This window comes from Ipomoea triloba, chromosome 2 (assembly GCF_003576645.1).
Source record: "Ipomoea triloba cultivar NCNSP0323 chromosome 2, ASM357664v1".
Taxonomy (NCBI): domain Eukaryota; kingdom Viridiplantae; phylum Streptophyta; class Magnoliopsida; order Solanales; family Convolvulaceae; genus Ipomoea; species Ipomoea triloba.
The window spans coordinates 25729529-25755596 of NC_044917.1; the positions used below are offsets into that span (position 1 = coordinate 25729529).

The 26068-nt window shown below is 36.1% G+C and overlaps 4 protein-coding genes across 5 annotated transcripts; 2 read left to right on the top strand and 2 right to left on the bottom strand.

Moving 5' to 3' along the window:
* Positions 1 to 4448: 4448 nt before the first annotated feature.
* Positions 4449 to 7780, bottom strand: LOC116006878. The gene is made up of 5 exons (XM_031247385.1): positions 7364 to 7780; positions 6205 to 6337; positions 5282 to 5502; positions 4847 to 5020; positions 4449 to 4744 (listed from the first exon to the last, which is right to left on the bottom strand). The coding sequence occupies exons 1-5, from the start codon at positions 7568 to 7570 to the stop codon at positions 4658 to 4660; spliced, it is 822 nt and encodes a 273-aa protein (XP_031103245.1). The 5' UTR covers positions 7571 to 7780; the 3' UTR covers positions 4449 to 4657.
* Positions 7781 to 10149: 2369 nt separating this feature from the next.
* Positions 10150 to 11552, top strand: LOC116010980 (protein FAR1-RELATED SEQUENCE 5-like). The gene is made up of 4 exons (XM_031250471.1): positions 10150 to 11053; positions 11159 to 11175; positions 11278 to 11285; positions 11387 to 11552. Exons 1-4 carry the CDS (start codon positions 10150 to 10152, stop codon positions 11550 to 11552), a joined length of 1095 nt encoding a protein of 364 aa, XP_031106331.1.
* Positions 11553 to 11624: 72 nt separating this feature from the next.
* LOC116010981 (protein FAR1-RELATED SEQUENCE 5-like) lies at positions 11625 to 12830 on the top strand. The gene is made up of 3 exons (XM_031250472.1): positions 11625 to 11728; positions 11819 to 12440; positions 12504 to 12830. Exons 1-3 carry the CDS (start codon positions 11625 to 11627, stop codon positions 12828 to 12830), a joined length of 1053 nt encoding a protein of 350 aa, XP_031106332.1.
* A 9862-nt stretch (positions 12831 to 22692) lies between these two features.
* LOC116010566 (adenine phosphoribosyltransferase 5) lies at positions 22693 to 25151 on the bottom strand. Of its 2 annotated transcripts, XM_031250036.1 has the most exons (7): positions 24974 to 25151; positions 24757 to 24867; positions 24161 to 24253; positions 23816 to 23965; positions 23318 to 23376; positions 23137 to 23214; positions 22693 to 23030 (listed from the first exon to the last, which is right to left on the bottom strand). In XM_031250036.1, the coding sequence occupies exons 1-6, from the start codon at positions 25062 to 25064 to the stop codon at positions 23146 to 23148; spliced, it is 573 nt and encodes a 190-aa protein (XP_031105896.1). In that variant the 5' UTR covers positions 25065 to 25151; the 3' UTR covers positions 22693 to 23030; positions 23137 to 23145. The 2 variants fall into 2 exon arrangements, with proteins under 2 accessions (XP_031105896.1, XP_031105897.1); XM_031250037.1 differs by lacking the exon at positions 23318 to 23376.
* Positions 25152 to 26068: the final 917 nt, after the last annotated feature.

Here is a 26068-nt window from a genome sequence, read left to right on the forward strand (position 1 = left end):
TCTCTATTGAAATGGGTGGTGGAATCTTGAAATCCAAGCTTCAACTCCAAGATTACAAGCTCCAAAGGTGTTAAAAGAACATAGATCTAAGTCTAATCTAACCTAAAAATATGAAAGGAAGTGAATGGGAGTGTCTAGGGTTCAACCATGGATCAAAACCGAGTTCAAAATGCTCGAAACGAGCTTAAATAGTGAGCAGAGCAGGTGACATCCGGCCGGATGCTAGGCCGGATACCAGACCCTGGAACTACCTCTTTGCATTGTAATTCTGCCTAAAACCTCCGGCCTAGCATCCGGCCGGATGCCTCCTCTCCAAAAATTGCATTTCTGAACTCTGTGCAGCTGCTTTGACTTCTAGGCTGTTTTTCACCATTTTTCGTTCAGAATTACGAAATTTATATCTCTGGCAAAGATTTAGCCCTTGAAGTACTCTTTCTAATGGTTCAAAGGTCACTTAATTTGGACATTTATAGGCTGAGATATCGTCTAATCACTAAGATGTCGATGTGCAAAAATTTCAACACCTTGACCTCTTGCTTCTCTTTTGTTTTAGTTTGCCCAAATGACCAATGCCATTGAAAATACAACTCTTAGGCTCCCTTATAAGTGTTGCACCCATCTCCATAGTTTCTTCTTGGCTCTCATTGACTCCAAATTGCATCCAAATGCATAAAAATCTTCGTCTTTGCTTCCAATGCTCTCCAACTCATACTCCTTGTAAAATAAAACAAATATGCACTAATTCTCATGAAATTTAGAATTATCTAAAAGCAAAATAACTAGTGAAAGGAAGAAAAATAAGACAAATAAACACTTATCATCCTTTTACAATGTGATATACGAATAGTGCTTAACATATCTTCCGATATCTTTGAGATACAAAGATGTTGACATTTATGTTGATACCTGTATATAGTTTTTTATAGGCTACTTGGGTACTACTATTTTGTTTGATCCCATGATGTCAAGTCCCAAATTGATTTTGCTATGCTTTTAGCCCCATCGTCCCACATGAGGACAATAAAGGTTTGTTACATAGATGATAAATGTGTATATTTATGAATATTTGACAATGTGTGTGTGTGTGTGTGTGTTTTGTCAAAATTCAACCCACATGAGTTTCAAAAGAGTCACCAAATTATTATACAAGATATACACTCTAGTGACAATTTAGAATATTTGTTCACAAGTCTTTTGTACACTTATTTTTAGAAAGATATTTTTACGTGTGGATTTGAAGATTGTTATCTTCAGGAGGAGTGTCATTTACTTAAATCAATCTCGAAGATTGGGTTTTGAATACCAACAATTGTATTCTTTTTTCTTGGATTAAGTTTTTATATTATTTTCTTAATTAAAGGTTTTTTTTTTTAATGAGGCACTAGTGCAACATATGAACATACATATATCCACTGTTGCCAAAATCGGAGGCCTAGTCGCTAGGCGGCCGCCTAGTGCCTAACTTGGCCAACTAGGCTGAGTTAGCGGCCGAATTCGGCCGAGTTAACTCGGCCGAGTCGGCCTTGTTAATTTTTTATTATATTTATATATATGTAATTTATTTATTTATATAAATAAGAGAAGTAATATATATATATACACACACACACACACACACACACACACAAACACAAACACACATGCACTATTTTTTGTTTTTTTTTATAGGTCGTCGCCTAGACTACCTAGGCGCTAGTCTACTCCGATTAGCGCCTAACGCCTACTGCAACCATACATATATCATATATTCTTTTTTTCACTAGGTTTTTTCTCACTAAGTATTTCTAGTAAGATTTTTAGCGATCCATAAGTATGATATAGTAATGTCAAAACGGGAAAGTTATAAATAAATATTTAAATGGACAAACCTCAAAAATCCTAAAGATTATGCCCAGAAGATTTATGATTTGTTTATGGTTGTACTATATTTTCCCTTAGCTAAGTTTTCCCACCGAAAATTTTTTTTTTATCATAATTAAGGTTTTTAATGAGGCAGCCGATGCAACACATGATTTTACATACGTCTTGTACTATTTTTCTTTTTAGACAAGTTTTTAATGAGGCATGAGTATAAATCAATAATGGCTAACGGAGAGTGTTATAAATATTATTTTATTGTCATTATCTCATTGCGCCTTATTTTAGTGTCCCACTACCTTTTATTTAGTGGGCTAGATATAACTATTATCCGATATCTATCTACTATACTAATAAGAGCCAAAGAGGGTTAGGCCTAAAATGAGTAGAAAAAATGGCGGTCAAATTATTTAATCAAATGTATGGTTCAGATTGTTTAGATTTATATTTTTCATTGAGATTTCCTAATTTATCCTTAATTATATGATTATCCGTTAAGTATTCTCTTCTCCGTTAATATTTCGTTAACTTTTAACTTACCAATTAATTTCTATAAGAAAGGTCTTAGGTTCGAACCTCATCTCAATCAAATTTGTCATAATTAAGTTCCTCACTCTATTTTACTCTTATTAAATTAAATAAATTAGTAGATACAAAAAAATGATACATATGTATTTCTTTAATTTAGAATTATGTGTCTACAATACCTTTATTTGAAAAAAATTATTCATTATCAAAAAATTAAATTAAATAAGAGAAATAATTTCATTAGTTATATTGTCTTTATTTTCTCTAATGCAAAGATTCTTTACATTCAAATTTATCAATTGATATTCATTACATTGTCCGTTATCTTATTTTTACAATATCATTAAATATCAAAGTTATAATACAAAATAATATTATATATTTATTTACCAGTTTTCAAAAAAAAATATTTATTTACCAAGTATTTTATTAATACCATGAAAAAAAAAATTTAAATTAATTTGAAGCTAATTATATTAACTACTTGGGGATTGGTTGACAAAGAGAGTAGTCAAATAACCCAACAAATTGAAGCGGAATCACTCTATTTTACTCTTATTGAATTAAATTAGTAGTTACAACAAAAAATGATACATGTGGATTTCTTTAATTTAGAATTATGTGTCTACAATGCCTTTATTTAAAAAAATATTCATTATCAATAAATTACATAAGAAAAATAATTTCATTAGTTATATTGTCTTTATTTTCTCTAATGCAAAGATTCTGTACATTCAAATTCATCAATTGATATTCATTAAATTGGCCATTATGTTCTTTTTACACTATCTTGTAATTAAATATCAAAGTTATAATACAAAATAATGTTATATATTTATTTACCAAGTATTTTATTAATACCATGAAAAAAATAAAAAAGAGTAGTTTGAAACCAATCATATTAACTACTTGGAGGATTTGTTGGCAATGAAAGTACTCAAATAACCCATTACCCAGCAAATTGAAGTGAGAAACTACCTTTTAATATCTTTGGAATACATCATATTTAAAATTTTCAAATTTTTACTAATTTATTTAATCTTTTTCCTTAAACTAGGGATTTCTTTATCCACAATAATTCATTCAACAATAATGGTTGAACCAAATGAACCTCGAGTAGAACATCTAAAGGAAAGTCCATAGCTCCTGTATCACAATCTCATTGCATGACGTTGTCATCTATGCTACCAACAATAACTCAATTGCAAATAACACACTACCAAAAAAAAAAAAAAAACCAAATAGTAAAGATGAAGATAATGACAATGTTACTCAAAAGAGAATTAAGAATACTTAGAAAAATTCAAATTAAATGTAGTATTTATTTATACTATCATTTTTAGACCAAATATTTATAATTTCGATTTTACAAAGTGAAAACATTTATTTTAGTGACAATTATAATGAATTTCCTATATTATCTTGGATTCATATACTTTGAGTTAATTACATATTTATATAAAAAAAATTTGACATTCAGTTATCTATGTATAAACTTCTCCTATATAATCTTGTATTGATATACTTTTAAATATTATTTAAATATAAATATTGGGCATTAACCCATTCGCATGCGCGTGTAAAACTAGTAAATGTATAAATAGACTTATAAGTGATTTTTCTCTCTCAAAGCTTTTGAGCAATGTTTTGAGCTTACAATTACACAAAATTCACATGAAGATATATTTGAAATTCACAACATCATCATCATTATCATTATTATTATTATTATTATTATTATTATTATTATTATTATTATTATTATTATTATAAAAGTTAAAGAAAAACTAGTGCATACATTATTGAAATGTTTTATTTTAATTCCTCACCTCACCCTCAATATGCTTCAGCTATGTTTTGTATAGCTTATAGCTTATTTAAGCTACAAACTAGTACATGCATTATTGTAACGTTTTAAAATAAATATGTAACTACTAGCTTTTAGTTTTAATTATCTTTGTCAAAAAGAACCAAAGTCCTTTGCCACCCGAGCTCTCACACCTCACCCGATAAATTTCTTTAAAAAAAATAAAAATAAAAAGAAGAATAAAGTTTCACAGATCTTAGTGAAAACATCAGAAGTAAACCTCTCTTTTCCTGTTTTCCACAATATCCATCAAAGCTCCCTAAAGCATACAAGTACCAATCAAATCAAATCCTGTTCATGTTCCCTATTTGGTGATCATCATTTACAAGATGCTTTCAAACACCCTACATGAGATCTAAAAGAAGCCAGCAAGCATATATGACTAGTTTAAATTTTCTATGTTTATTAGAAGATATCTGGATGGAAATGTCCAGGCATCGAGTTGGACTGCTGAGCCTGCTGCAAATGCAGTTTCAACGCATAATTGTTCACCTGCAAATCAGGTAGGTCGATAAGAGATGTGTGAATTGAATATGCAATCACTTTTGATGGAAAAACAAGGATTATTGATGCCCTAAAAGATATAGTTTTCACCTGTAGAGTTCTCAGTTGCTCCTGATATTGAGTAACCAGCTGCTTCAATTGCTGCACCTCTTGGTTTTTATCGTCAAGCTCCTTCTGGCGCTCATGTTGGATGGCCACAGCACGTTTCAGAATGCCATTTTCTCTGAGAAGCCCTTCGGCTTGCTCCTTCAGCATCATATTTTCCTGATAACACCTCAAAATAAGGAAGGATCATTCCAAGAAAAGCATGAATTCCCGAAGGCAATATGCATGCAACTGAAGGGGTGTACTGCTTTTGTATCTTCAGATATTCATATTAAGTGTTACAAGAATGAAAATGTCTCAAGTGTTTCATGAAACTGGGTTGCAAATTCAAGACCGAATTATAAATATTGTTTTAGACATTGATTGACTAAGTGAGATGAGATCATACGACAGCAAACTGCTATATTTATATATACTAACCTTCTGAATGTTTTGAGCTGCTTCTGCACCAGCTTGCACACAAATGGTTTTCTCCAAAGCAACCAATAATCTAGAAGCACGAGCTCTAGCATCATCAATGCTAGTAGCGCTCATCATCTCCCTCACAAACATATCAACCCAATGAACACCGTCAATTGGAATGTTACCTTGGACGGTATGATCTTCAGTAGGCATTACCACTCCATTAGTTGGCCATGCACCTGCCAATTTTTTAAGTGCTTATCAGGGCAATTCAAAAATCAAAATGAAGATGGACACTGCATCAAAACAATATAAAAACTGCAATGCTCTGCAAGATTCTAGTCCTATTTAAACCAGCCAATCATAGCATGAGTGAATGGCCCTCTTCCACCTCCCACAAAAACCAGACATAAGCATCTAATTTTCCATAAGTCCATTTTAATACTTTTGTAGGCATAACATGAACAAGGCTTAAACATAGCATGGATATTCTCATGGAACAACCCCGTAATGTTCAGCCTTTTCTAGTTTGAAAACAACAGCCGTTTCTTTCTTGCTTTGTTCTAACTTCTAAATCTTAATTATTTAATAGATCTTTCTACTTAATGGTTTCTTACATCATTTGGTGACGGGAGAAACTTGATTTAGAGGTCATTATATATCTAAATACACAGAATCAAAAGAAGAAAGTAATTATTGGTCCCAGGCAAGTAAATTAATCTCCACCCCTTCTCTTCCAGTTACAATAAGCAGCAGTTATTCCTCAGGAGTATTGAGTAATATTCTTGCACTAGCGTTAGAATTGCAATCAGTAGGAAAATTATTAAATTCAAAATGTTAACAATTAAAATATACTACTTAAGAAGTAATACTGCAATAACCATTGCATAACAAGAAAATTAATGAATGCAAAGACACCACCCATGCTATGTAAAACTTACCACTCTGCATATTTGCATTTACTTCAACATTACCACAGGACTTCCCCTGTGCAAGTCCAAGCCGCATCTCATTCAAGCATTTGTTAGCAGCATCCAAGTTGTAGCCACATTCTTCTAAAGCCTTCTCAAGAAGCTGAAAGTAAAATAGATATACTAAATAAAATTAAAATTTGGCCACAAGAAGGGTGAGAGCATTCTAATTTTAACTGATTATTAAAGTGCTAAACAAGTAAACAATCAGGAAGGATAGTATAGGCTAAAGTTTGCTATACATCATAATAAAAACAAACAAAAGAAGCAGCAATCAAACGAATGAAGTGGGTATCAGTGAAGAATTAAACTTCTACCAATATGTTTTTATTTGCCATTGCACAAGATAAAGGAATACTTGGGGGCAACCCCAGCCAAGTTCGACTCCCAACAAGAGTTGGCTATTGGCCTTCTTGGTTTGAGTAGGTGAGCTATGGGGTTTTGTGGTCCTTTGCCGTCTACAGTCCAAGGCGGGGTTAAACCCCTGTGCAGCTCCTGTGCACACCCTCGGCTAGTGGTTGCGGGTTTCCCTCGTCACTCAAGGAATACCCTTTGAGACACAAAAGGGTACAAACTTTTCAGTTTTCATGAATCAAAAGGAGACAACATGAACTAAAATGGATTCAAAACATCTACCCTTACACTGCTTATGAATCAAAGCTACATAAAATGAACTGAAAATGATTAATAACACATACTTGGAACAATTTTATCATAGCTGTTTTGAGTAAATTGCCTTTTACATCATTCCCCAAATTCACAGCAACATCAGATTTAATCCCACTATCTTATATAGAATGACACACAGCAAAAAAACAATTGTGTAGAGGTTAAGACCCTAGACAACCGTAAAATCAATCCACTTCCAAATCTAAATTGAAAATTTGCTGTCACCAAATAAATTTTGCCAATTATATCAGAATAATTGATACTAATGAGAACTTTTTATACTTCATATCTTCAAAATAATTCAAAAAGGTTATAAAAAATGTTAACGAATAATAAGCATCCAGGTTCCAGATCAATCAAGCCAGATTAAAAACATGATTTTTGAGAAACCCTAAACACTAACATAAAAGAACAAAATTCAGAAGCCACATAAGCTGACTAAAGACAGAAACTTTGTTACCTCAGTGTCGAAATCAGGAAACTGGGCTCTCAGCTGATCAATGAGGCTCGGCGAAGGCGACGGCGGAGGCGGCGAAACCGGGAACCGGACCGGAGAGGTGGAGGACGAGCAACGAAGCTTCTTTGCACTCGGCGGCGACGATGAGCCTGAGTTAGGTGCCGGAATTTCATCAAAGTATGATCTCTTGCCGCAGACTACAGCCGACATTTTCAATGTTCTTCCGTTCTTTTTATTATTTTTATATAATTTTTTTTTAAAACTAATCAGATCAATTCGATTAAATGCAGAGTTCTCTCTCGTTGTTTTGCGAGAGAAGAAAAGAAAAGAATGTCTTGCGAGTGGAGATTAAAAATTTTTAGGGTTTTAAAGTCCGTTGCTTTTGCTTGCGGGTCTACAGCTCCGTTTCTTGTTGGTATAGTTTTGGTTTTGGGAAGGAATGGGATCCATGTGGTGGAGCTCATTTTATAATGGAGACTCAGACACAGTACGGGATTGTTGATGGGGACGGGGAAGGTGAAACACGCGCGGCTTTGCGCGCGTTTCAAATGTTCCTTGAATCGGGGAAGAGGTTTCCTCGGTGCGAAGCCACGTAGGCGCATGTCATCTCTATCTACACAAGAAAATTATCCATTTTTTCAAAATGAAATATTTTTTGTGTCATTTAAATATTCGCAATTGTCGAATGCCTCCGTTCCAAACCTCGCCTCGCTCTTGCTACATGCTATGTTTCTCCTCTCTATTCCCGTTGAAGTTTGAACTTATAATTAATTAGAAGTACGAATACACCAGGTCCCTTGTAAGAGCCTATGTCCAAATCTATTTAAGGCCTAATTAGGGTGAACTTGTTTAATAAAAATGTCACATTCGAGTCAATTTCAAAAGTCTATTAAACTAAATAAGTCAAACTTATATATGTCAAACTCGACCTTTAGACCTACCGGCCTGACATCTATATATACATATAAATAAATAAATAAATAAATAAATACACACAATAAAGACACACATATAACTATATATCTAAAAACATAATAAATGTGAATGAAGGTTATACCCCTCATTTATGTCCTTTTTTCCGTTAAATTTTTTTGTACATTATGCTATACAAGTTGTACTACATAATATTTTGGACAAATATACCCCTACCGTTATAACTTCCGTTATCTTTTCCACTATTGTTACTATGCACATGCATTCACCATATATTTTCTTATCTTCTTCAATAATAATAATAATAATATATACACATTAAATATTAGAGTTATATGTTAGTTATTTTTTAAAATATAAATATCCATTTTATAAAAATATTTTACATTTATTATTATTATTATTATTATTTACTTTATTAAAATTTAAATAAATTTAAAATTTTAATATAAAATACTAATATTGGGCACCTATTTTTTGCGCATCGCGCATAAGAAAAACTAGTGTGTGTGTGTGTGTGTGTGTATGATCGCATTCAAATGCGTATTGACCGCCCAGGAGAGAAAAGCGGACGAATCACAGCGCGCCACGTGTCCGGAATGTAGTTGCACCTAACGTTGTTATAACTAGGTGCACATCATGTTATAACTAGGTGCACCCAGGCGCATAAATGTTAACAAGGTAAATTACTTGCACCTGCAAGTGAAAATAGGTGCACACGTGGAAGTAAAATATATTACAAGTGCAAGTAAATTGTACAATGAGCATCAATACTAAGTGCACCTAATGTTATAACTAGGTGCACCTAATGCTATAACTAGGTGCACATAGGTTGCAACCAAGTGCATGAATATTAACAAGGTAAATTACTTGCATTTGTAAGTGAAAGTATTTACGAAAATAGGTGCATGAATATTATTAAGGTAAATTACTTGCACTTGTAAGTGAAAATAGGTGCGAAAATTGATGCACATGTAAGTGAAACTAGGTGCACCAAAGTTCAGTTATTTACGAAAATGTCACCGCGTCATTTTTTAAAAATTGCATCAGATTCGTTGATCTGGACACGTGGACGGCTGTGAAGCGTTCTCATTTCTTACTTGGGCGGCAGTTCGCATGAGAGTGCATCCCTATATATATAGAATTGTAATCATGTGAGACATCATAGTTAGATGAGAAATAAGACGCATTGTGGGCCTTCCATCTTGTAGTATTTGATGGTTTAGATTATTCCTTTTTTTTTCTTATGTGCTCAATTTTAATTAGTAAGGGTTTATTATAATTGTAAGTGTGTGTTATTTTTAGAGTGGGATTATAATACATATATTATGCTTTAATTTAGGTGTTTGAATTTTGGTATGATTGGATATTTCAACTTTGTTGCCATTCAGTTTTACTGCCATTCAGTTTCGTGGTTGGGGACGTACCACAGTTGTTCTTTCGCATTGCTTCAGTTTTCCAGCCATGGAGTTTGTCGATGGTGGTATGTTGTCGGGTTTTTTTTTCCGTGTTTTGGCGGTTATTTTTTTCTGTAATTCGCGACTCTGTGCATCTGTGGGTTTAGGCGTGTGCATGATCATGTTCTTGCCGTATGCACAGGTGCCGTAGATTATGTGTTGTCATTGTGTATTTTCCGCTTTTACATATGGGTTTGCAGGTTTTGTTGTTCAATAGTGTGTTTTTATCTCTTTACTCTGGTGTGTTTTTCATGTGTTTGTCATGTACCTTGTATGTATACAGTAGTAGTTACCAACTTTTGGGCGGATGGGTTTTTTTTGTGGTGCGCTGGGGGTGCACATTTTTTCAATGCTGTGTGCACAGGGTTGGGGGTGGCTTCCATATGTTGTTATACTTATATGCTTATACTTGTGCTTGTGTTTTTTTCTCTGGTTTCCCGTGTAGCAGCATCAGGTTGTGATGTTGAAGGGTTGTCAAGTGGCAGTTTTGGGTCCAATGAGTTTGTTATGCATGTCTCTCCGAGACGAACAAAATATTGGATGCCGATTTGTGACAAAGCTAGCAAGCCATTTGTGGGTCAAAGGTTTAGCAAGTTGGCTTATGGTGTTGACTTTTATATCCGGTATGTTTCTACTGTTGGGTTCGATGTTCGTCGTAACACGAAATCCAAGGATAGGGAAGGTAAGATCTTGAGGAAATATTTGGTGTGTTCTCGCCAAGGTTTCAAGCAGACTGCTAAGGAGGTTTGTTCGGTTGAGGATGGGATTGATGGCTCTTCCATATCGCCAAAGAGACGTCGGGGTTCTAATAGGGTTGGTTGTAATGCCAAGATCATTTTTAAGCTTATGGGTGATGGGGGTTATTCTATGTTTTCTTTGGAGTTAAGGCACACACATTGTTTGTGCTCGGAGGTGGCTAAGCCATTTATGAAGGTTAATCATAAGTTGAATTTGGGTCATCAAAGCTTTGTTGCCAATTGTGCGAGAGCTAATATTGGTCCAATCAAATTGTTCAAGCTTTACAAGCAGATGGTGGGGGAGTATGCTGATGTTGGGCCCACCAGTGTAGATTTTCAGAATTTTAAGCGAGATTTAATGGCATATATTAGTGGGGGTGATGCACAGTTAATTGTTGAAAAGTTCCTTCATAAGAAGGAGTTGTTGTCTGAATTTTCTTTTGACTATATGATGTGGATGAGTATGATCAGCTATCGCGTGTGTTTTGGGCTGATCGGGATGTTCGGCAGAATTTTGCGTGCTTTGGTGATGTTGTGTCCTTCAATGCGACTTATCAAACTAACCGGTATGTGCATCTCTGTTGTGATGGATTTTTTTTTGGGTCACCCTTTTACTTGTGTTTGTATTCTTGTGATTTTGGTGTTTTCTGCTTTGTTTGATCCGTGTCTAGGGTTTGGTGCAGTTTTGGTATCCTTTTTTTTTTGGATTTGAATTCTGTTCGTGTTAAACAGCAGCTCGTGTGTGCACTTGTTGTTTGTTATGAATCTGAATTATGTGCCTGTTAAACAGCTGTTGGCGTATGCATTTATTGTATAAACTGTGTGCACTTGTTATTTGCAAGACCTCCTTGGCTCGTATTAAGTGGGTTTTTAACTGTACAGTGATGGGTTGTGTGTAGGTATAATCTTGTGTTCGTGCCATTTACTTGCATGGATAATCACAAAAAATCTGTGATGTTTGCGGCGGGGTTGATTGCGAAGGAAGATATTGACTCCTATGTATGGTTGCTTGATAATTTCAAACGTGCTATGGGTCACGAGCCAACATACGTTGTCACCGATTAAGACGCAGCTTTGCGGGTTGCTGTGCCGAGGGTTTTCACATCCTCACGCCATCGATTTTGTATGTGGCATATCATGACGAAGGTTGGTGACAGGGTTGGTGCGGTGTTTGCCAATGATCAGTCATTCCGTCGGGCTCTTAATGATGTTGTGTGGGATGAGTGTATAACGATAGAGCAGTTTGAATCTAAATGGCTTCAGATTATGGAGGTGCATGGGCTTAGCGAGCATAGGTGACTTCAGTTGATGTTTGAGTTGCGTGCATTTAGGATTCCTGCTTTTTTTCGGGACTTGCCTATGAGTGGTTTGGTCCGGACTACATCTCGGTCTGAATCACAGAATAGTTCATTTGGAGGTTGCACTAATTGTCATGCTAGCTTAGTGGAGTTCTTTATTCACTTTGAAGGTGTGATTGATAGTCAAAGGCATAAGCAGTCTAAGCTTGATGCTGCATGTGAGGGATATTTGCATGTGGTTAAGACGCCGTTGGCTATTGAGCGTTACGCTGCTGCTGTGTATACCATTACTATTTTCTATGACGTACAGGCAGAGATTGTTTCCAGTTGTTTTGAGTGTCGTGTTTTGTCTTCTACGGTGGATGGTGGTGTGAAACATGTTGAGGTAGAGGGTGCGAATGGTGTTGTAGATTTGGTTGTATTTAATATGACTGAGACTACTGCTTCTTGTTCGTGTAGGATGTTTGAGAGGATTGGGTTACTTTGTAGGCATATTTTTCTTATTTTCAAGGATGCTCGTCTGGACTCCATTTCGCCGCGCTATATTATTTCTCGATGGACACGTGATGCCTACAAGCATCCAATTTATGATATAGAGGGTGTGCACGATGCTTCTGTTTTACAGGTGGGCTCTACCAAGGGTGCTATGAAGGAGGTTTGGAATGATTTTTATAGTTGTGTTGCACTTGCTGGTGATGATTCGGATTGTGTGTTGTAGTTGTCTCGTGTTTTGAAGGAGTTGAGACTGCCATTTGTTTATGCGGACAGTACATTAGCTTCATCAGTGGGTAAGTCAGGTGTTGTTCATTCGTTTGGGGGCGTGCTCACGTCGGTAGAGATTGTTGTCCATCCTCTTACTGTTGCTAAGAATAAGGGTTTTGGGAAGCGGTTTAAATCCTCAAAAGAGCTTGCTGTAGAGAAAGTTGCGCAGTCAACTCGTGAGTGCAAGACGTGCCACAAATTTGAGGGTCATGACAGCCGCAATTGCCCTTTAAATCCGAACCCGAAATCAAAGGCAAATGCCAAGTCAAAGGCACAAGCGTAGTTTTCATTGCTTGTATGTAGGCGGGGGTGTTATTTTAGTGGGTTGTGTTAGACATTGAATAATGTTATTGTTTACTATTAAACATTTATTTGTTCATTCTTTTATAGTTATTTTTTACTATTAAATATTATTTGTTTTATCCGTTGTGTTTGTTATTCAACTGTGGTTGCACCCGGTGGGGGTGTCAACCCGTGTGCACTTTCTGGAGGGGGTGTATGCACGCATGTGTATGATTGGTTTTGCTTTGTCATAGTCTGGGTGTCTGTGTGGATAGGTATAAATTATTAAACAAAATTGCACGGTATGTATTTATCTGTAATTACAAAGGCGTAATTATTAGCATACTGTGCCTGACCGTGTGCACCTACTCCTCGGACTGTGTGCAGTTTGCTGTTGGGAGTGGGGCTCAGATATGGTCACTTGAGTAAAGTTTTAATCCATTTGCGGTTTACTACTGTGCTGCGTGCACGTCTAGGTGGACTTTTGGTGATTTCGGGTTAGTAGGTTTGTGCACTTCGGTAGATAATACCCATGTGCAACTCAGTTCATATCAGTGTGCATGGACCATCATTTTTTAATCTTTTCATATAAAAAATATAGGAGCATATTCTGCTTGCCTGTGTGCATTTACTCCGCATACTGTGTGCACTTTGGTGTTGGGTAGCGGGGCTTTCTAGTCCAAGGGTGTGCATGCGTGTTCATAACCCTGTGCACACAAGCATTTCTCTTGAGTAAAGTTTTAATCCATTTGCGGTTTACTGCTGTGCTGCGTGCACGTCTGGGTGGAATTTTGGTGATTTCGGGTTAGTAGGTTTGTGCACTTCGGTAGATAATACCCATGTGCAAATCAGCTTATATCAGTGTACATGTACCATCATTTTTAAATCTTTTGGTATAAAATAAAAATAGGAGTATATTCTACTTGCCCGTGTGCATTTACTCCGCGTACTGTGTGCACTTTGGTGTTGGGTAGCGGGGCTTTATAGTCCAAGGGTGTGCATGCGTGTTCATAACCTTGTGCACATAAGCATTTCTCTTTCAATTCCCAAGGTAAAAATTAATAATCAAAACATGTGTTACACACTATGTGCACTTGTTTATGTCAGTGTGTGCACACTGCAATTTTCCTACACTGGTCAGACCACGAACAGTTCACATTAGTTCGCTGGGCATACTGTTTGCTTCTGTTTATGCTACTAATTACGCAAGTGTAGGATCTACGTGATAACACAAAATAACCCTATCAATCATTGCCATTTGGTTAGCTTCCGTGTGCCACATAACTCTTGAAAAGAGCATTCTAGAATTCGATTGCCCTTTAGAGGTTTGAGGCTCGGTATTCATTGATTTCTGCTATGAGTATTTCTCACATGTATATGAGGCGGAGGTTGCGCAGATATGAGAGGTCGCCTTTCACTAGTCCACACCTCCATGTTGAGAATGCCTGGCCAACGAAGGTTTCCATGTGTCTCATAGTGTAGATCCACAGTCTATGTTATTTCTGTTATCCTTCCATGGCATTTGCATTCTGGTTGGCTTGACTCAGCAATGTCAGCGCTCCTGGCCTCGTCCCCTTCATCATAGAGGCGTGTGGAGAGCAGATCGATCTGCTCACATGAGTGGTAGTCAATAAAGTAGTGTATTAATTTAGCAGTTGTATTTAAAATATGATTGTTCTTGCTCACCAAGTCACCCGGGACCTTGAGGTACTTGCGTTCGTTGGAGATCTTTTCAGATGAGTTGTCGATGATTTCGATCTTCATCTTTATCATGTCAAAGCTTATGACGTAAAAGTGGGCCTTTTGGAGTATGGGGAATATGATCTACACAGAGGTATGGGTGAAAACCATGAAGTATGTGCATGTGTTTACCTTAGTAGATGTCTATGTGTATTGTTAGCAGTAGCTATACTATATGTGTGCCCGTGTGCAGTAATGGAAGAGTGTGAAATATAACAGTTGGTACTCATCATTCTGCTCAGTTACCATGTCAAGACCGGACCACTTCTTGTAAGGGGAGGTATCCAAATCCGTTGATAGTCTGCTACCGAACCATTCTAGTCGTTGTCTCCTTGAAGTTTTTTTGTAGTCCACTACAGTCTGGAGCTGCATTCTAAAAGTTATTTTACGGTCACATGGCCAAGATGGTTTATTCGTTTATTAGTATTGGGCCAGATTAGCTTAGTACAGTTGTTATTGGTGATGCAAATAATCTTCTTAGTGCGCCATTGGTATTCTGCCTCTCCCAATAGTTCAGTATGGATGCCCATGTAGCTATGATTCCCACTGAGACCTGTTGATCCATCAACAATGATGTAAAGTCCAATAGCCTTGCAACTCTGTTCCTGTAGCTGAATAGTACCTCGTACCTGTTCAATGCGTGGTTTTTTCAATTAGTATATAGCTACCACTTCATGTCTACAATGTAATTGTATCAAATATGCTCAAACCAACAAACATCCAGGTACTTTTTAAAACTACATCATTACATGTCATTGTTGATACTCTGTGCAATCCACTGGTGAACTACAAATGGCTGCGAGATTGGATCTAATGGTATGCCCATGACCTGGCTCACATAATGGGTAAGGAAAGCCGTCTCCTCGTCCTCTTTTGCTAGATAAGTCATTTCCGATCGCCCCAGCTTTATTGGTGCGCTATATGGTGGACAACACATGTTTCGTGGCCCGCTTTCGTGAACTCCAATGAGTTGTTGTAGGTGAAAAACATGGGTTAGTGGTTAATCCTTGCAGGGTAGTGCACTTGTGTGCATCTGCGTTATGGGTAGTGTGCACAGTAGTGTTGTCCATTGTGCAACTTATATTTCTTGCATGTGCATTGTAGTGTGAAAGTTGGGTTATTACCTATTCATGTTCTATAAACTAATAGTTGTTCAAGTATGTGCTGGAAACAAAATTTCATATATATAACTACAAGGCATGCACTGTAATACCTCCGATGGGGTGTGGAATATGTCATCAGTTGGTGGCGCGTTTGGTTCAGCCTCTAGTGCACACACGGCTTCTATGTCTACAACTGTCCGGGGGGGGGGGGTTCCCCTACATGGATCGCTTCTTCCATTTCATGATCACCATTTACCTAGTGGTATGGTTGGAGGTTAGTTACGTGCATTGTGTACGTGTGATCTTTAACATAGCAATTAAACATAAATATTTTTTTATTACCTCTTCTGTTGTGTAATCCTTGGCAATCTTGCTAATGTTATTCCACACATCATGGTTTTCCTCCTGTGTAAATCCCAAACTAAAACTAGGCATTTCACCCTTTTTGGCTCTCATTTGCTCAGCTTTTTCAACCTCTTCCACAACCCGTATGTTCTCGGTGTTTGCCCAGAATTCGTCATCATGTTCAGTGTCCAGAGGGTCTTTATTTGTTGGGTCTTTTCGACCGTCACTTGTGTCCCCCCTCATTGTTCCAAATATTTTTGTGGTTGCTTGCTGGATTTGCATTACTATCCCTTCCTTGGCATTTGGGTCATCTGTCTCGGTCATTAGTTTCTCTAGTTCCACAACAATGCTCTTCAGTGCTTCAATTTCGTCCGTCACCCGTTCTTCGAAAGCCTGTAGGGATGACAAGGTGTTAACGTATGCATCAAAATATAATGGGTGAACTGGTAGGTGCACACTATGCATCTCAGTTCTGGCAGTGTGCAATGGTGGCTTGACCAAATTTTTTTCCCTTATACTTTAGTTTGCTATGAATATTTCCTTATTAAGCACTTAGTATTGACCATAACTATAACTAGTGTGCAAATTGTAACTGAGCAGTGTGCACCATAGATTCAGTACTCAATTCTTGCATACTATTTTTAAAAATAGGTTTTGGTTGTTACGTGTGGCGTGGGTGTGTTAACCTGTGTGCATGTGTACTTCAATCTACAAAGCAAGGCGAATAGCATAATAAATTCTAAAAAAACCTAGGAACAAAAACTAGGCAAAATGGTAATCACACCCGAACCCCCCAAAAAAAGTAATATTAATCAGATTGCATAATAAAGTAGCTATGAACCTAACATCTACCATCAATACTAAATAAATTGTATGCACATATTGAAACATTAAAGTGCACAGACCAAATTTAATGTGCTTCTGTGACATTGAACTTCCATTACAAACTATTTCCTTATGATTTAAATAAACCATTTGAACATAATATCCAATTTTTTGAAGTAAAATAAGTTGTATCACTATGCTTTAGTATTTTGAATATCCTAAATATCATATGGTCATACAGCGATGACTCTATTGATGCACACACCTACCAACACTGCCACACACACAGAAATACCATTAAAAAAATTAAAAAACCTGGGAACTAAAACAAGGCGAAATAGAACCCACACCCGAACCCCAAAACGAAGAAACAATATTCAAATTGCAAAAATAAAGAAGCTATGTACATAACGTCTACCATCCACCTCAACCCATCATATATTAAAAACAATCACATTTGCAGCAAATTTTAATAATTACAGTGTGCATCTCAGTTTTGGCCAGTGTGCACTGGTGGCTTGACCAATATTTTTTCCCTAAAACTTTAGTTTGCTATGAATATTGTTAGGAACATACTGTAATAGGTTTTGATGATACCAAATGTAATGTTCAATCCCCTTAGTCTCGATAGATAGGAAATACATGTAAGTTTGACAAGTAAACTAAAAGTGAGAATACAACCGGGTAATTGAGCTCAACTCGGAAAATATTTAAGCTTAAGGTAAACTTGCTTGAACATCTTAGAAGTTTCGTGTTGAAAACTTATAGATAGATCAGAAGAAGGCACGAGACATCACTGGAGGAATAAGGGTCTGCGAGACATCAACTAAGTCTCGAGACATAAGCAGAGCTCGAGACGGAATCTCTCGAGACATGAATCCAGTTCGAGACATGGGATCGAGACATCAAGTAGTCGAGACATTAACTTTGGTCTCGATAAACTGGCTCTTCTCCAATGAACTGAATGGCAGATAACACGCATAGATGAAGTAATCTAAGTTTGGAGAAGAAGAATATCATGGAGATAAAATATTAAGGAGGTGCTAACAGAGTATTATGGGAACATAGAACAGCCGAAAGTGGATGCCACGTCAGAACTCCACAACAAACGGATAGAAGATGTACCAATCAAAGGTCGGTCTTATTCTCTAAAACGAGGATCAATGGGAATATAAAAAGAGTAACTTTTACCAAAAGAAGTAAGTGGAGCATGGACTCAAGATAGTGGAATATGGGATATTCACTACAAGACAAAAGGTTCAAGTTACAAGACCACCACTCCATGAAACGTGCTAAAAATATGCAAGTCTCATGATCAACATGGGAGACAGATTTCAAACGGAATAATTTTCCCTCCAACGCATGGGAGACAGATTTCAAACGGAATAATTTTCCCTCCAACGGAATTATTCCTCATTTCAAACGGAATAATTTTCCCTCCAACGGAATTATTCCTCAACTCTCACGGAATAATTTTCCCTCCAACGGAATTATTCCTCAACTCTCATATAATAATTTTCCCTCCAACGGAATTATTCCTCAACTCTCATATATAAATTTTCCCTCCAACGGAATTATTCCTCAACTCTCATATATAAGGACGTGAAGACACAAGTTCAAAGAGGTTCGAGAATTCTAAGCTATCATAAGAGTTGTCTGATTCAAACGTTCAAAGTACAAGAGCTTAATCTGGAATATCACCCTTGATATTCACAAGTGCGAGAAAACACATCTTAGTGTTTTGAGAGAGTTACAAAGCTTCAACTACTACACATCTAGAAGGTGACCAAAGCTGCTCTACAAGGAAGATCATTCAATGAAAGCTTTTAGTTAGATTGGAGATTGTTACACACAACCTGTGACAACCGGAACAACCTTGCTTTGGAGAAGGCAAGAAGAGGCGGAGTAACCTGGGAGCTGTCTTGTGAAGATCCTGAGGCTTGAGGCGGGCTTGGTGATCAAAGCTCAAGTGCTCGAGAGGTGGAGTAACAAGAAGCGGGGCGAAAAACCTGAGGCTTGAGGCGGGCTTCGTGATCAAAGCTCAAGCGCTCGATATTGTACTAAACAGGGAAGTTTTAGTGCAATCCTTCTAGGGAGTTTCTAGAAGAAGAGTGGACGTAGGCGGGTTGGCCGAACCACTTAAAAATCTCTCTCGCATTTACTTTCTGCTTTTATCTCTCGCTAACCTATCTCTCGAACTGCACTGCATATAACCACACCTCTCGAACTAACTCAAACTCGTGCTAATTAAAAGGGGATAACTTTTCCGCTGCGCACAAAACTTTGTCTTCATCTTGTGAGGTATCGGACCTAAACATCCTAAGTCCAATACACACGAGAGGTCGAAAAAGATTTGCAAAATCTTATACAAGTCTATTCACCCCCCCCCTCTAGACTTGTACCCCATCCCCTTGGGACCAACAAATATTTCCTTATTAAGCACTTAGTATTGACCATAACTAAAACTAGTGTGCAGTTTATAACTGAGCAGTGTGCACCATAGATACAGTACTCAATTCTTGCATACTATTTTTAAAAATAATTTTTAAAAGCAATGCTCATACCTTTTCTACCTCAGCTTCAACCTCTTTCCCTACATCATCCAGTTCACTTGGTAGTATATCTCCTCGACCAAATCCTCCGAGTCTGATTTCTGAGAACTCCCTGTCCCGCTTCCCCCTACTTGTCCATCCTCCGAGTCGGGGCACTACATTTGCATAAAACTTTACCCGGTCCATATAGAGTGTCTGCATTAATTCATTAACACATAAAACTTATAGGGTTAGTTCATTCTTTCAATGCATCTCTAAAATAGCTTCACATATGTAGCATGCTTACCGTTAGGAATAGTAATGGGCCGCAAAATCTCTTGTGCTTCTTTTTCATCCACTTTTTATGTGTGTCCACCGGTTTGTCAACAAGTACTTGCACCAATTAAGGTTAGGGATTATGTTTACATCATCCGGCTGGTCGATGGATAATAGGAGGCAGTATCCATTTTGCATTGAACGGATTAGAGTGCTCACCACCAACACAGTGAAATGTTTCTTAAAAATGTCACAGCCTTCCAGGTATTCTCCTAGCACATTGGAAATCATTAATGGTGTGATGTTGTGCCTTGTAGTGAGGAAGCTACCCCTCCACCTCTAGTAGTGTCATTGTCACGTCATTTGGGTCCCGGTTTGTAACCTCCCTCTCGCCTCGGGGCAGCACGAAGGCCGCGTGCACCTCCTCCTCTCCAATTATGAGCACTTTTTCATTCTCCAACTGTAGTGTCATTGTGGCGGCGAGCTCCGGTGCAGTTATGCGGCCTAATCTGCACCGTCCAATTTCATTAATCTTACCGAAATTCGCATATGTTTAAGTGGGGTTATTATGGTAATTTTAGTATTTATATTACGTGAATTAGAATGGTGCATTTTAGTACATAGTGTGGTGCGTTTTATTACGTATGTTGGTGCATTAACTGTGTTGTGGAATGGTGTGTTTTAATCTATCCGTTGGTGTATTTTCATACGTAGAATAATGTGTAACTGTGTTGTGGAATGGTGTGTTTAATACGTCGTCTGGTGCATTTTAATACATTGAATGGTGTATATTTTAACACATGTGTTTCTAATAAGTGTGGTGCATTTTAATACGTATAATGGTGCATATTTTAGCACATGTTTTTTTTTTTTTGAAAACTAGCACATGTTTTCTAATATATGTAAATAGTGTATGTTTTTTCATCAAAAAATAGTGTATGCTTATAATCTGACATGAGGCACGTTGTAGTACATTTTAATACCTAGAATGATGTGTTTTATTAAGTATATTGATGAATTTTAAGTGAATAGACGCATTTGGTATATTGTGTGGAATGGTGTGTTTTATCGGTCCTCTGGTACATTTTAATACGTAGAATGGTGTATTCTGTAACATATATATATTTCGCGTTGATTTGATGAGTTGATATGATCTAATGGCTGAAAATAGGCCACACGGCCACACCTAATGACCAGGCTACACCTGATCATGACTATATATATATATATATAGGGAAAATGGCATCTTTAGTCCCTGAGTTATGGCTGTATCCGAGTTTAGTCCCTCAGTTATTCGCGAAGTGGCGAGTTTAGTCCCTGGTCATTAAATTTGACCCAAAAAAATTAAAATTTGAGGGGTAAAATAGGAAATTCACATTTTATTATTCTTCTTATATCAAAACTACTTTTACAACGTTATTTTTCACTTCTTAGCATCATATTTCAAGATTCTTCAATTTTAAAAGCAATTTAATAACTTTCGTATGACTTGTTAGGAACCTGACTCTCGTATAACAGACTTAAGACTTAGCACAAACAAAGAAACACATGATCATTGTATTTAGGTGTGTAAAACAACAAATATAATCAAATTAAAACTTTTGAGATACAAAATGGTGTCAAATTTCTCAGGTTGTTTTTATGAGAAATTCACCAAATGAATATTTGACTAAACTACTACACACAAAAGAATTTTTACATACTAAAAATCTCAAGTTATTTCGTTGGTGAATTTCTCATAAAAGCAACCTGAGAAATTTGACATTATTTTGTATCTCAACAGTTCTAGTTTGATTACATTTGTTGCTTAGTATAAAAATCGAAATTTGTTAGGATAGTGTGTTTTACACGCGTGAAGACAATGATCAAGTGTTTCTTTGTTTGTGCTAAGTCTTAAGTTTGTTATACAAGAGTCAGGTTCCTAACAAGTTATACGAAAGTTATTAAATTGCTTTTAAAACTGAAGAATCTTGAAAATATATATGATGCTAAGAAGTGAAAAATAATGTTGTAAAAGTAGTTTTGATATAAGAAGAATAATAAAATGTGAATTTCTTATTTTACCCCTCAAATTTTAAATATTTTTAAATTTTTTCGTCAAATTTAACGGCCAGGGACTAAACTCGCCACTTCGTGAATAACTGAGTGACTAAACTCGAATACGGACATAACTCAGGGACTGAGTCGGCACTTCCCTATATATATTTACACGCGCACACACACATTAGGTTTCCTATCTTACACCAAAACTAATTCTAAGCATCCATAACTCTTGCCCAATTGTAGATTGCTCCGTCAATCCCTAGGTTTCCACCCTTAGCTTGTTTGTACACTCTGCATCAAGTTGCCACTACTACTGGAGCAAGGCTTTAAGGTGATCAGTTGAACCAATTGAACTAGTCCTACGAGGCCTCTTAATTATTATCTTTTATAGTTTGTAGAAAGTCAAAATGTAGCAAATTATACTATGGATCATGGTTCACATTACAAGGTGAATTTTGATACAAATTCATTTTTAGTATGCTGCACAGTATAATAAAAATCAAATTATAGTACACTAAACATGAGTCTGTATTAGAACATAATGAATCTGTAGTACATTAAAATGAACATATAATATTCTTTTTTTTTTTTTGGAAATATGAACGTATAATATACTAAAAATCTAATTTATATGTCAATTGTCCACTTTATAATCTGAGCCATGATTCATGGTATAATGATTATCCAAATACACTATAAGATGAATTTTTTTTAGATGATGAAAGAAACTTATCCATTATTTGAGGGTATGCTCCACATTGTGACCCTAGCTAACAAATGATTATAAAGAAAGTAAAGTAATTTAAACTGCGTTTTAAAAAAAAATGTAATTTAAACTGCTAGTAGTTAACTAGTTCAAATGAAAAAGGCTAGATAGTTGAACTTGGACGATATGATGTTAGCTAGGTTGAATCTTGATGATATGACAATGGGCCTAACATGTGTTGATGACTAAAGAGACATGATTTGTGGTTACAACAGCGAATTTGATTGCACATAATGGACCAAAATACACTTTACTCAAATATTTTATTAATACGGCAGTTGGATTTGGTGAGAATAATGAAGATGATGATGAGATGGATGTTGGTCCGTACATGCATGTTATTACAGAAAGACAAAATATTTGTATTTGCGAAATCAATTTTGGGACAACAATTGTCACATCGAAACACTCACTCTGATCAACATCGAACCTAAACTCCCATACCCTTTTCTTCTTCCTCACTTTTAATGTTCCTCTCAAAAGCCTCTTACACTTCCATTCCATTCCATGGCAAACACCACACGAGATGATCCGGCTAATAACTTTAACTTGAACTTGAACTTGAGTTCGGTCTGTAACAGGAACAAGTACATAGACAGCAGCAAAAACTGAGATTTTGACAGCAGAATCATGGAACTAAACATCTGTTGCATGCGACGAAAAAAACATATTGGATACCTTGATAGATCACAACATTTGCCATTTGCTAGGCTCGACGAGGATATACAGAGGTTTCCCATTCAGCAATCGCGCTTTCTGCAGAGCAATGCAATCCCAGTAAGTTTTAAGGAACAAGAAACTAGAATAATATAATGGCATTAATTAGATGATGGGAGCTATCCTATCCTAGGATTAATACCTTAACCTCTGGCAAGCCAACGACACATGCACATTCAATTACCTCAGCTCCAACGCGTTCTAATCAATATTCAATAAGAACAGCAAGCAATATAATGCATGTTTAATTAGTAAGGCCAGGTATGCATCAATATAATGGAAACTTATATATAGTCAATAATTTAAAAAGAACAGCTGAGCAGGGCCAGATTTTAGGGCGTGCAAGATGGGCAATAGCACAGGGCCCCAAAATTTTGGGGGCCCCTAGTCGAGCCCTGGTCCAATAGTTAGTATATGTATTTGTGATTATATTGGCTCAAAATTAGGTTTTCATGACTGATCTAAATTCTATTACGTATTATTTAAAAAAAAATTCTACTTCGTAATATTCACGCGAATCACTTTTCTTCAATTCGCAGTTTATACTTTAATAGGGCATCACTTATTTACCAGCACAGGGTCACGCAAATCAAAAAACCGGCCCTGGAGCCGAGGGAGCAGAATTAATGTAAATACACACCCAAAAGCCTTATAGCTGCAGACAGGGTCCCTCCAGTAGCCACTAAGTCGTCGATGATCAATGCTCGTTCTCCTCGCTCAACAGCTCCAGTATGCATCTCTAAGCAGTCGTTACCGTATTCAAGCACATATGCCTCTGATATAACTTCTCCTGCATTATTATATATATTAATTAAGTAATTCCAATTTCCTATAAAACTTCACTACCTTAGCTTCTACTCAATGTTCCTATTTTTATACATCTTTAATTTTTTGGTGAACAACATTGTATTATTAATTTAAACGCAAAAGGTGGTAGTTTTCAAATAAAACTGGAATTTTCAGAGTATTGAGGCAGGAAGGATACCTGGCAACTTTTTAGGCTTGCGCAGAGGTACAAATTTTGCACCAATTGCCAGCGCAATTGAAGGACCAAACAAGAATCCTCGAGCTTCAACACCTATTAGATGATGCATTAATCATAGTACAATTCTTTTGCAAGATGACCACAAACCACCATACTAAAATTAAAGCAACTAAAAGAGCCCAGAAACATTATTAAAAAAAATAAAAATTAAAAAAAAAAACAAAAACAAAACAAAACATTGAAACCTCAAAGTTTAGAATTACCGATGTTACAGGACAGTGAGGACCCCAAAAGTCAAATAAAAAATCTCATTTTTTTAATCAAAATGATAAGATTTAAAATATATATTTTATAATTGTACGAATAAACTGTACGTTTATTTCTTCTTCTTTTTTTTTTTTTTACTAATTATTTAAATTTCATAACACCATAAAAAACCTGCTTCCATAAACTGTCCTCCAAACCCCCACAGTCACTAACAGAAGACGAGATTTCTTGTTCTTAACACACAGGAAAAATCCATTTTCTTCATAGTAAAAAAAAAAAAAAAAAAACATATATACATACAGAAAGAGAGAGAGAGAGAGAGAGAATACCGGCAACAACAGAGATGTTCATGTGCCTGTATCGATCAACAAAGATGTCAACAGTATCCTTAAAGGCCTTATGATCCAACAACAGTGTCGTTATGTCCTGGAACATTATTCCTAGTTCCCAACAAAAAACCATAATATTTCTGTAAAACACACACATACATACATACATACATACGCAGAAAATCACTCCATGTTTGTGTATATCCAGATTAATTACCTCGTTTTGGGAAATGAGGAACAACTCTGATAGCATCAGAAATGCCCTTCAGTCTCGGGTCTCCTTGCAAACCATTCTCTCCGGCGAACATTTTCTCTCTCTAGACCCAACACTATATATGGAAGCTGCAGCTTTGCAGGGATAGTGAGAGAGTGAGAAAGAGAGAGAGTGTGTGTGTGTTGAGACTTGAGACAAAATCGATCTGCTCACCAGCTATTTATACACCTATGAAGTATAAACTTTTCTTTTTTATATTTATATAAATTGTTAGCACAGTATTTACATTATAAAATATATTTTTTAGAAAAAAAAACTTTTTCAATTGAAATTTTAATTCTATTTGTCTGTACAAGCCTTGACTAAAAACGTTTTTAGGATTTTCCGTACACGACCAGACAAAAACAGCGTAATCTACCAGTGCAAGACCTCGTGTCTCGACCATAGACTACATTGTTACTAGGTGGATTTTAATCCATTTTATAGATTAATTTAAGCCTCATTAGGCAATCATGTAATCCACGCATATGATTTTGTACACATAATCTAAATTATTGAAACTTTATCGCAATTTGAAAGAGATTGACCTGTTTAAATAATTCATACTTTAATAACCTTTTAATTTATAAACCAGTGATTTTATGGTCTAGTGATACGAAGTGATTCTTCCAAATTGGAGTTCATAGATTCGAATTTCAATGGGGCGATATTGAATTTTTTGTAAAAATAGTATAAACAGATATTACAGTGTAACAGAGTCAGTATTACTCCCTCACCCAAAAAAAAAAAAAAAAAAANCTCCCTCACCCAAAAAAAAAAAAAAAAAGAGTCAGTATTACTCAAAAAAATTAATTTATAAATAATTTTAATATGTTACCTATAAGAGAAGATCATTACTTTAAGGAAGCAAAGCGTTTTTGCCTCCAATTTTAATATATTTTTTAAAAAAATAAATAATTTTAATACGTTAAAAAATAGGTCAATTTTTTTTCAACTTATTTTGATTGACTTAAATCACTCATTTAATTTGTTACCTATATTTCATTACGGTACTTGTTCGATTCAATAAATTATTCACAAAGTCTAAACTTCTTAAAA